Source organism: Columba livia, chromosome 14 (genome assembly GCF_036013475.1).
Source record: "Columba livia isolate bColLiv1 breed racing homer chromosome 14, bColLiv1.pat.W.v2, whole genome shotgun sequence".
NCBI classification, from domain to species: Eukaryota; Metazoa; Chordata; class Aves; order Columbiformes; family Columbidae; genus Columba; species Columba livia.
In genome coordinates this window covers 9,091,819-9,104,138 of record NC_088615.1, presented here as the reverse complement: position 1 = coordinate 9,104,138, position 12,320 = coordinate 9,091,819, and the positions used below count along the sequence as shown (strand labels likewise).

The following is a 12,320-nucleotide window of genomic DNA, read 5'->3' as shown; positions in this document are numbered from 1 at the left end:
CCTCAAACTTCCCCGCCCGAGAAAGCCGCTGCCCTCCGCTCATCTCCGCTCTGCTCCTCTCCTTGCAGATGTCGGGGATGCTGGTGATCGCTGCCTGGTGCTTCCTGCAAGTGGAGAGCCGGCATCCTGAAATCATCACAAGTAACAGCAATCATGGCAATTTCCTGGACAATGACAAATGGCTGAGCACCGTTTCGCAGTATGATAGAGACAAGTACTGGAACAAATTCCGGGATGTAAGTACTTTTGCGTTTACCACATTGTTCTTATTTGTTCTGTTTGACTGTACCATCCTTTCAATGGGTGGCTGCTGGCTTATAGAGGCTGTGGGCAGAAAAAGACATGCCGCTCTGAACCGGTTGCTGCTTGTATGAAGGATGTTCAGAGCTGTTTGGAAGCTGGACAGGCAGTTCTGGCATTCTTCATTGCTCCATTGATCCGGGCAGTTTGGGCTTGATGTCAGTTTCACTGAAACTGTACGGTCTTCGGTTTTCTTTTGAGGAGGAACTTTGGGCAAAGTTTCTGTGCCTGCTGCTTAAGAGGCTCATTAACTGTAAAATGATGAAATGGTGTGTGTGTAAGAAGGGAATATTTACCAGTTCAAGCCACAGGGTGGTAAACAGCGAAGCTTTTTTTTCCCTGAAGATTTGGTGGAAAATGTTTTATTTTCAATTCTGCGTATGGAGATCTTTGGTGGTGGTATAGGGTTGGAGAAAGCAATGCTTTGACTCTGGTGGTTTTTTTTTTTGGTCTGGAAAATGAGGGTAGCTTCAATATGTGTTATGATATGTATGAGTACAAGACAAATCACTTTCCTAAGACTAAAATTAATCCTTAAATTCCCCTAGTTTGAATACAGTTGTGTGTATTATGTCAATAACTGGAGAAAGGGAAATGCAATGTTTATGGTTAATGTAATATTTATGGAGCTCCTTTTGCTTCTGTTGTCTGTACGCCGAAAAAGCTTTCTTGAAACACACAGAGAAAACCTTGCTTCCATCTGCCCAAGGCTGGAGAAGGGAAACATCACTGTTAGTGTTGATCACGAGCACATTGAGGTTAATTGTTCTTTATTGCATAGGATTTGTGTGCTGTGGCTGCAGTCTGGCTCTAGGAAAGGGAAGAGTAGAGCTGGTTAGTGATGCTGCAAGTACTATTCTGTACGAATTTGATTGTTTAGGAAGCTGTGATGTTGAACTATATATTAGAAAGTTAAACTGATGCTATGCATTCGTCTCTGGTTTTAATGCTGTATCTTACTTTGCAAAGAGGAAGTCAAAGTATTACAGTTAAACGTGACCTGTCTCTGCCTGGCTTATTCTGTCTACGTTTTTCTGTAGCTGTGGTCATCTCTGCGTGTCAGAAATGATGCTGCTCTGAATCTCAAAATAACAAAGTGTGGCCTTAACCATGGTATCAGCAGATGTGTCAGAACATATATTTGTTTGCAGTCACTGTGGTGGCATCCACCTATTGGGACTGTTTGAAGTTCTCTTATGTTAGGTATTTGGGAAAGCATATACTTGTACATGACTAGTATTTTATTAAGGGGATTCTACACTTAATATGGATTCATAAATTTTTACCAGGTTCCAAGAGAATCTTTGTTAATATCTGGTTTAGACTCCTGGGGAACACAGGTTTAGGATTTCAGTTGTCAATTTCTACATCCAACTTGATATGAAAATTTGGCAGCAATTGAAGATGGTAAATTGAAGGATTAGAATATTAATCCAAACCTGCTTTTAACTAGGGACAGGTTTATAGCAAGGGGCATCTTTCAACAGTTTCCTTCCAAACTGAGACTTCGTATTAATTGCACTTCCTGAGCTTAAAGATTTTATTTAATTGTATGTAGTTTTCCTTTTTTTGAAGCCTGGAATCCTTGCAACTTCTCGTCCCTTCTCCCCAGTCTCACAAGTGCAATTGTCAGAGAAATCATTTCTCTTCCTATGGAAGATGCTCATGAAAATTACTTCTTTCATGTTTTAAGGTTTCACTGCTGAAAATGCTAACAAAAACTGTAAAGCTTCAAAACTATTTGCTATTGGAAAAATAATTTTATGGGAAAACAAACCAACCAACTCTTAACCCCTCCTCTACCAAGCAAAAACTATAAAGTTCATGCAAAGTTTAGGTACATTTCTACCCAGCCATCTTAATGGTTCTATTTAATGACTTCAAAACTAGCATGTTATAAATGTGTTTGACTATCCATGAAACATTTTATGTGTCAAATTAACAGAGACTACTAATCATCTCCTACTAAGCTTTTTCCAAAAAGAAAGTATAATCAAGCTCTTTGTAACTTATCTTCAACCAAAGTGATTTACTGCATCGTAATTTTCTGAGAGAGGTTTGGTGTCCAAAGATTAAGATACACGGCAGGTGTAGTAGACAGTGTGCGTCTTGCATGCAGAGATGTCATTAGAAGAAATCTGGTCCTTGCTTTGTGGCTGTGTTGTTGTGCCTGGTGAGATGCAGCATAACAGAATTAACTACTACGTATGGGGTGGATTAGCATTTTATTAATAATTGTTGAATTGTAAACTGTCTTCCCATCTTCCCTTTGTTCCCAAAAGGTAACCATATATGCATCCTTTCTAGATGAGGTTCTCAATGTGGGCTTTGCACAGGAGGCTGGACAATAGAAGTGATATTTCAGTTAAAACTTTAGGTCTGGTGCTACAGCTACTATAGAGAAGGCCTAGTTCATACCCTGTAAATCAGCAGAAGCAAGCTTGCAGGAATTATCATAATTACCTTTAGTAGGTTTCTGAATTTTATATCATGTTATATAAATAAAATTCACAAATATTTACATAATTATGTCTTTATGTACAGTAGGAGAAACACTCCAGAGCTTGATTTGGTGTGGCCACTCCAGACTCTGAATGTGCATGCAGCACCAACATCTGTGCACACATATGTGCATATAAATCTGTCATAATGTTGCAGTGCTGGGTGTTTTCTTTTTGAAGCTGATGTATAATTGAATATAAAATTTTAAATTGGGCTTCTCTCAACTTTTTCAGTTATTCTTTTCAAAAATCAATTGGTTGGTCAGTCTAACTGAGCTTTGGTCCAATATGACCTGATTTGAGAAGATGTCTATCGATTGTTTCTTTAGGTATGACCCATATTTCTTTTGGGCAAAGACAGCATGGTAGTTGCACTTTAGGGCCCAGCAGTTATTATTCTGTGAAAAGGCAGCACAAAAGTACACCTCATTTGATATCTGTGTTATGTCCATGTAGGCTACATTTTTAAGTCTGACTGAATTTAAAATGATGACCTGTCTGGTTAAAACAATACAACACAATTTTTTCATGTGACTTGAAGACAATCTGTAGAATATTAAAGTGTTCCATTTTTTTAAAACAAACAGAGCCTGTAAATGAATAGTAAGACCCATGTGACTGATCTGTTGTGAAGTACATGCTGTTGAAAGTCTTGTATATTGTCCAGCTCTTCAGTATCAATACTGATGTAACATCTGATATATTAAGCTTTCAGTATAATCTGAACTTGATATTCTTTTTTGTCTTCCACTCTTGTTTTCTTTTCTGCCATGGACTTTCTATGTGACCTATGAGAAAATCTTAATTCTGTCTGAAGTCCCATTTTATAGCTGGGGATAATAGTATTTATCTTCCTCATAACTGTGTGTTGAAGCTGTAAAAAAAAAAGGACAAAGTTCAGAATCTGTAATAATATGGAATTTATTATTCCCCTAATATGTATGTTGAATATGACTTGCTACATACTTAAGTAACTGACTAGGTCTAGTTTAAGAAGTGTTTAAACCATAAAAACTAAATCAACATAATTATTACTAGAGAAAGGAGAAGGAGGGAAGCTGGAGTCTGTAGGAAGGAACTTCCTTTGTGCAGATTTGAGGCTTGGAAAAGTAGACATCAGGGATATGAGAGTCAAATTAGACTTTTGGATATTATGAAAACAAATGTTAAGACCTCAATCTTTTGATGGAATCTGTTGAGAGAAATCCTTTGGCTTAAAGGGAGCTTAAACAAGAATTTGACACTTGAGTGTGACGTGAATTCTCATGACTCTTAGAAAGTGTTTATTTTGTGACCAGTCATGCACAGTGTTCTAATAGGTCACACTGCAGCACCTTGGTGTGTTCACAGAGGTTTGGCATGGTAGGTGTAAAGCAGTGTCCTCTTAGTGTTAAGCCTGTCTTTAATCAAAAATGATATGAAAAGAATAATTCTATTGCTTCTCCTTGGAGTTATGTCTATTACATTATTAATGCTTATATATTAAAAGGTAATGAGTTCAACTAGCTATAGATTAAATTGCAAAAAGGAAGAAAAAAGTTGAATGAACTTAGAGGATCTAGTATAAACCGTACAAGGAATTTCTATGAAGTTGAAAGCTAAGAATTCTTGGCATGAACTCTGGTTTCAATGCATGTTTATGCATGGCAGGCTGCCAGACCACGTTCTAAGCATTAACTAAGCTGTTTCTCTAAATTTTATTCCTTGCAGAGTTTCAGTTCAGGCTATCAAGTTAAAACCCCCATGCGTTATATGCCTGGAGATCCTTTGAGACTGTGCATGCCTAAGAAGCAAGGCATGAAAGGTCATCATCTGTGTGTATACGTTCTCAGACTGACTGTGGATAAATAATTACATAGAACTATCAGCAGCACAAATAATTACATATAACTAGATTAGATATTAGATTTCCCAGGTTGGTCATAGACTACCATCCCCTCATACAATCCACTGAAGAGACAATTTTGTCAGTTAGTAATTTTGTTGGTTATTTCTGAGTCTATGAGTTCCTCCTCACACCTGATCAGAAGTGCAGTGTTGGGTGATAATGCAAACACAGGGCTGAGAACTGGGGGACCTGTATTATTCCAGCTTTGCCACTGATGAATTGTTGGGCTGGTTCTTCACACTTCTGTGCTGCTTTTCCCCTTATTGCACTTATCTTTCTGTGATTTGTTTAGCCCAAAATTAGAAATGTGCAGTGAAACTTGATAGCAGAGGGTCGGAAAACATGACCAATACTGAGAAGGGCTGGAATACCAAGTAAGCAGAATTTGGAGACCTTGAGAACTCAAATGATAGAAATGAAATGAAATTTAAAAGTACAAAGTAGAAGGTCATGGAATGGAGAGCTAACATGAATTTATTCTGGGTCCTGGCATCTCAGCTTGAAATAGAGGAGAGGGAAAACCTGTATACTTCTATTGATTAGCAGAGTTATTCTAAGTAACGAAAGTAATGCTACTCTGAGGAGAGCAAATATATTGTAGGAATGGATAAAATGAAAGATTTTTGTTCATTTAAAGAAATAAAATTGTACAATATGTAGAAGAGAATACTTAATTAGGAATGTTGTGAGCACCTCTGATCACTGAAATACAAGAAAGACAATTTTTTTACGGAGTTGGTGAGCCAAAGGCCTTCCAGCATCATAGGCACAAAGAGCCTGTTTTAAAATAATTTATTATATTAGTTTACTCACACAAAGCTAATTGTATAAGAGTAAATTTGCTTCAGAAAGTTTATTGAGAGAAGGACAAAAGATGGCTTGCTTGAAGCTGAGATAAAGAAATAAGTAGATAACTGGTGACAACCATAACCTTATTTCTGAATTTAGGAATAAGGTTATTATTCCACCCACAGTTATGTTTTAAAAAATTATCTGAATGAGCACTTCAGTTTCTCCATGTAGCTTGTATGTTATAAAAAAATATAATGATGTAGTAAAATGTAATAAAAGAATCTGGATTTGAGGATTCTATAGGCCTTTAGAATTTTATATCCCATGTGTCTGTTCATGAAGGTTAAAGCTTTTGCAGATGGTAGTCTTGCTCCCTATCCATACAGCTTCTAGTGTGGCAGAACCTGATCTGCGATACCCAAATATCCCCTGATCCTTCGGGTTTTTTGAGCTAACAATTAATTTGTGTTGACTGGGTTCTTTCTGCTGTCTTTTCCCTGCCAGGTACATGCCTTCAATGTGTTCTCACTACCAAGGACTCAACCAGTTTCAAGATACTACCTAATGCACTACAGACAGAATGAAGTATTTTTCTGTCAACAATTTATTAACAGAACGTCACATTTCCTACTTTTTTGACCTCCAATGAAAGCACAGGTTTTTCTGTGATTCAGTGATCGATACATATATTCCTGAAGAAACTATTCAGGCCGTGTTAGTTATGTAGTAGTAAAGAAGGTTACAGTACATTTGGAGAATACTTGCTAGCTAAGTAATGGATGTCCGCAGTCAGTAACATAGCTGGGTTATGTGATGGGACACAGGCACCTCAGGCTTGCTTCCCAGCAGATTACCATTCCAAGTCCACCTTCAGATTTAATTGAAGGTGAAGATTGTGTGTATGGATTCCAGTGGATCTGAACTGAAGTACAACAGAGTTAAAATGTGAGGGACAAGGCTGGAATATAAATGTGGTTGAAGGGTGCAGCTGAGATGTACTTGCCAAGGCTGCATGAAGTTTAAAATAATAGCAAAATATGAGACTGAACATCTGCAAATGTAATTCATAATGAGCTTCTTACAAAAAGAAGAGAGATGCTTACTGCAAATGCCCTTCTCAAGTTTGACACTTTCCTTCTGCAGTGGACAAGGGGAAAAATGATGGCATTTAAATCAGAGTAATTAACTTGAAAGGTACAGAGAGCCAGCTTTTTGTAATTAACTGACACTTATCCAGGTTCCCTCGGAATTACCTAAAACTCCAAAGATAAATAGGTCAGTAGAAACTAGAGTGTTAGTTTCTGTATTATATGTCTTAAATTATAACATGAGTATAACATTTGCCCTTACATTCCCTAGACTGCAGTCACAAATCATGTCCCTGCTATGGAATTCTGTAGATTTGGAGTTTTCACTAATAGATTTTTACAAGTTTATAGAGTAACCATTGTTGTATTCTGCTGTTTCCACCATCTCCTCCCTTCCAGTTTTATAAGATTTCTTTTCCACAGGGGCTCACTTTATGAATTGAAACACCTTTGTAAGGACAAAAGAAAAATCTTCTGTTTCTTGATGAGCGTGAGGTTAAAAATGAATTAAAAAGAAGTGGAGTAGTCAGTTTTGATGTATTGCTATGTTAACACCTTTGTGCATGGGGGATAGAAAAAAAAACAGCAAATCAAAACCCAGTACACAGTTGTGGGATAGATTTTTATATATATATATCTATATTTGTCAAAACTCACTCTTGTAAAAGGAAAAAAAGAGGGGGAAAACACCATACAAATGAACCATGTGTCGTGTCAAACCATGTCAGTGCAATATAAAATGGGTAGATTGAAATTAGTCATAGGAGGCTGAGTTCTGATGTCTGTTAGTGTAACAGCTGTTATCAGGCTCAAGTATCTGTGGGTAAATACTAGTTTTATTTCAGGTAAATTGTCCAGGATTAAGGTTGAGAAAATCAGGCTCATTATTCTCAAGTGCCAAAACTTAAAGCTTAGTTATGATACTATGTTTTAAACACCAGGGAGATTATTGCCCTTTTTTTTTTCTTTTGTCTCAAGTATTTTAACTATTTGTCCTATATTTGTGTTTTCAACCAGAATGCTAGAAATATGTAACTTCAGTCAGTGCATCTATAGCAATGTGTGCATTTTGGTGGATAAAATACGAGACTATTTGAATTTTGGGTGTGGCAGATGAGTTGCTTTTTTTTTTTTTTTACAGAAGGCAGGACTTTATGAGGGAAATGGAGGTCAAATATTACATCTAGACTATGACAACTTTTTACTTTTAGATAACACTTGTTTATTCAAGGGTTGTTTGATTATTTCTTTCCTTGTGTACCACAAGATGAGATTTGCCCCAAAGAGCTGTAGTGAAGTCTTGGTTGTGTTGAAGATGATGATCTAATTCTCCAAGACTTTAGTGAGGCCAGATTCTGATTCTCATATTCCTCATCTTCCTGTTCTCTTAGACAAAGAACAGCTGTACATGAAGACCAGTTAGTTTAAATGGTTCCTTTTGGCTTTTGAAGGACATTTTGTAATTGGAAAAGGCCGAAAGATCAAGTGTCTGGCCAGCATAAAAGTCCCTGGAAGAATCAAACTATCTGAAAATCAAACATCTACAGTCTACAAAGTACACATTTTATAGATTCCAACCAAAACAAGAAAGTGGAGTTGCCACAAAGCGAAGCTAAAGTAATGCTGCTGTCTTCAGGGTGAATTTCTGTGCTTCCAACACTTAACACTTTCATTTTTACACAAGGTTGCAAAGTTACCAAGCATTAACTCCATGTCCGTAGCCACCAAGTAGGTAATTCCGAAAGTTATCATTGGGGGATTTGCTGTTACACTTTGGCAGCTAAAATCAAATTACACACTTGGACTGATCATCTAATGTCTAATGAGTTCCAAGGCTGAGATATGATTCAAAATTTAGTTTACAGATAAATTGCTAAGCTACTGAATAGAGGTTTTGGCAGGGGGTAGATTGGTCTTTATCTGTCACTTCTATAGCTTGGTTTGTAATCCAGGGTAACAGAAAATCATTCTCATTAAATAGGTACAAGGGGGCATCAATTAATTCTGTGATCTTAGCTGTCCTTTTAATGAACTTAGTGTCATAAATCCACTTCACTGATGCTTTCTCTTGGGCAGACAAAAAACCACTTTACTAAAAATTACTGTTAGAGTAACTATATTCAGAATGGATTTTAAAGAAGGTTTCAGTATATCATGGCTTACAGTTGAATTCTGACTAGCACTGGGATTGACAGAGGTAGTGATACTCATCTCTCTATGCAGGTTGTTTTGCAACTGTCACATTAGCTGTGTATGCAATTTCATTTGAAATTTCACAGCACATTCTGTGAATAGTTTTTATGTACTTCTTAGTGATCTGTCTTTGCCATTCCTCTCCTGAGCTCCTCTGCCTATTCACAAGCTTATTTCACTAGTGGCTTCTAGTGTTTGTATATTGTTCTCTCTACCTGTCTCTTCAAGTTGTAGAAGTTATGCAACTTGAACCTGAAGAGAAGATTAAGGTCGAGAGGTAGAAGCAGATGCAGCCATTGGAATTGGGCAGATAGAATGCTTAAGTTTTGGTTTTTTTTTTTTAATTTTTATAATTGCAGGATTAAGAAGAAATGCCACTGAGTTGCTTGTTTGAGGGAGTGAGTGGAAAATGTTTTCAGAGTACTGTTTCTCTGTGTACTAGGGATGTTGAGGTTCTTGGTAGAATTTGATTGCAATTGGTAAATACTAATAAAAATCAACTCTAGAAACCTCAGAAATGCAGTGACAGTGATTCCACATCCCTCTCTATTTTGAGCCTTGTAGTTGGGATGACTGGTTTCACATTTTCTCGTGCTGTCGCTCCAAAAGCACAGAATGAAAATATTTTCACTGAACTATACTACATAGGTACCAAAATAATTGCCTTTCCATATTATTCCAATATGTTTCCTCTCCCTCCCTGTTTCAGGGGATGCATATCACCAATCCCGTTGTCTGAAAAATTTACAGTACATTAAAATGTATAGCAATGATACCTTAAAGGAACTGTTCTGAGATATGGTCACTTTATCCAAGTCTATACTAATTTGAACAGTGATTTCTAGGAGAACTCTCTTAGTCCACCAGTATTTGTGTATGCACCAATACCTGATGTACTCCTTGCTTGTATGGGAATTTGCTGAGCGTTTTTATCTGCAGCAGAGCCCATCCTGTTTGGAGATTTCCATTGCTGAGCCCACCCCGGGGTCCTGGGCTGCACGGAGCAGGCAAAGACTCCTTCACCTCACTCAGTACTCAGGCTTTTGCGGCATTCTTTGCTGCACTTTTCTGATGTGGTTAGGCATACGGAGATGTAGATCTATATTAGACAGATGTGGAAGCAGTGAATAAAGCTGGTTCAGAGTTATCCGTGAAGCTAATGTCAGATCTAACAACAAAATTTATGTCGTGTAAGTCCCAGGACAGTGCTCTTCTGCTGAGCTCTGTACTGTGTTGGAACACAGAAGGACAAAGCTTAACAGGTCTGGATTCTTCCTTTGGATATATGTGCCAGGATTTGACAGCAGTGGTTACTAAGTCAAATTCATTTCTTGTTTGAGAACATAAGCTTCACTTAAGGTATAAAAGGGATAAATTTTGTCCATTTTTTTTCTAAGTGAAGCCAGGGTAACCAATCTTGTTGATACCTAGATGACATTTATTTGTTTATTTAATACTAGATAGGTACATTCCTTCGTTTGATACCGTATTGAAAGGGGACTAGGTATTTCCTGTTGAAGCAGAGATATTAGGCAAAACAGATTTCCTCTGTCTTCATGTATTTTAATGTTAAACTACACCTGCTGAAACTGATGACTTAGAAATTTTGAATCTACTTATCTTTATAAAACTTGTTTCATATGTCTAAAAAAGAAATTGGTTCATGTGAAAGAACACTGCAGTGCTGCCTTCAGTGAAGATATCTATAGGTACAGGATATTAGAGATGTAAGTACAGAATTGTCTGCCATATTCCTTAAACACAACCATGAATCTCTATGTTACAGTTCACTCAGGACAGCAGCATCCAAAAAAATTAATGTAGTGATTAATTAGAATAAATATAAACTGTAAAAATACTGCACAACAGTCAGGTATGCACATAACTGCAGTTCTGCAGGATAAAGGAAACTGGTAAACAAAATATGGTTGTTCATAAGGAGTTATATAGTAATTCAGATTGGTCCACAGATTTATTAGTCTCCTCATGCTTATATAACAAAGTTAAGTTGGATATACCAAGATGCTTAGTGCTTTATTTTCATTGGAATATGAGGCAACATGGCCTGAAGTAATGATCCTTATGTGATACAATTGTCTGTTTTTATATCTAGTCTCCTTTTCTTCCTATAAAGCCTTTGGCTCCTCTCATGAAGGGTGTTTTTGTGTCTTATGCATATGTCTTATCTTAATAAATGTTAAAATGATAGGCAGAGTGAAGATTTTGTGGCTTGTAATGAACTTCTTGTAACCTGTGATGAAAGGTGATTTCCTACCCTTCCCCCAAGACAGTGCTGTTAGAGACTCTAAGCATTTCCTATCCAGGTGCAATACCTTGTAAAAGAGAAGACTGAACATAACTACAAGAAACTTTAATGGGTATAAATGGCCAATCTTTGAGCATTCATAAAAAGATAATATAAACAATCTTAGAACCATTTTAAAATATATTGAAACTTCCACTTCTAAAGCAACATCTACCATCACAAATAGTCCTATCTCTTTATATAAAGGGAAAAAAAATCCAAACAACTTCTTATGGGCCATATTCTGCCATCTCTATTTTTAAAAGTTACTGCAGAACCTCAGCATTAGTTTCTGTTGAGATACTCCATCCATGGTTTAATGTTTAATGGCAGAATATGGCTTTATGTAAACAAGAATGAGCAATATTGTATTACAGCAGGGTGATGTGTTATACAAACAGAGAGATGTGGAATGTGCCCAGCATGGCTGTAGTTCTCATTAGGAGAGAAAGAAGCTGCAAACAGGAAGCGCTTTTGAAAGCTGCCTCCATCCTTGCAAAACCATTACTGATATATGAGGGATGCTGCAGTTGATGTGTTCCATCCAGAACGATGCAAGCTGGTCTATAAAATGTGAACTCAGTAAGGATATATGAAGATATAAGATACTAACTTGAAGCCTTAGGGCATGGCTGATTTTCAAGCTCAAGCTTTGTGAAACTAGGAGTTACTGAAACTACGGTGATGGAATAAATGTGTTTTCCTCAGTTGTTTGTTAAAAACAGAAACTACAGGTGCAAGCAAATGAGAAAAAACAAACCAACCAAACAAAACACACAAGAAAAATGAACAAACCAAACCACAACCAGAACACAAACAAGAAAAAACTCCAAAACATGCAATCTGTGTCATAGGCAAATGAATGGATAATTTAGCAATTCCAGCCAGAGGAGTCATGGCTGGGATGAAGACATGCTCCATTAGGTGAGAAATCATGGTTAGAACAATCTTTGTTGAAGCCCAAACATCTGTCTTCATGGAAAACACCTGGCAGAAAGAGGAAATGAAGAACATGATAAGTGTCTATGTGTGTATCGAGGTAATGAATTTATAAACTCAGGATGGAAAGAAGCTGGAAAAGGACAAACAGGTTTGATCATAGAGTCATAATAGAGTCATTTTGGTTGGAAAAGGCCTTTAAGATAGAGTCCAACCATTAACCCACCACTGCCAAGTCCACCTCTAAACCATGTCCCTGCTTCATTAGAGAGGATTCCAAAGAGGTGGGTTGATGATAGTGTTGAGATTAGAGG

General features: G+C 37.1%; 1 protein-coding gene across 3 annotated transcripts in view; it reads left to right on the top strand.

Annotated features, from left to right (window-relative positions):
• Positions 1-12,320, top strand: part of SPOCK1 (SPARC (osteonectin), cwcv and kazal like domains proteoglycan 1) — a 277,816-nt gene that overhangs the window by 590 nt on the left and 264,906 nt on the right. For all 3 annotated transcript variants that reach the window (XM_065029939.1, XM_021289041.2, XM_065029938.1), the window contains one exon: positions 69-236. In XM_065029939.1, the coding sequence (XP_064886011.1) occupies positions 69-236 (168 nt within the window). The remainder of the gene's footprint in view (positions 1-68; positions 237-12,320) is intronic.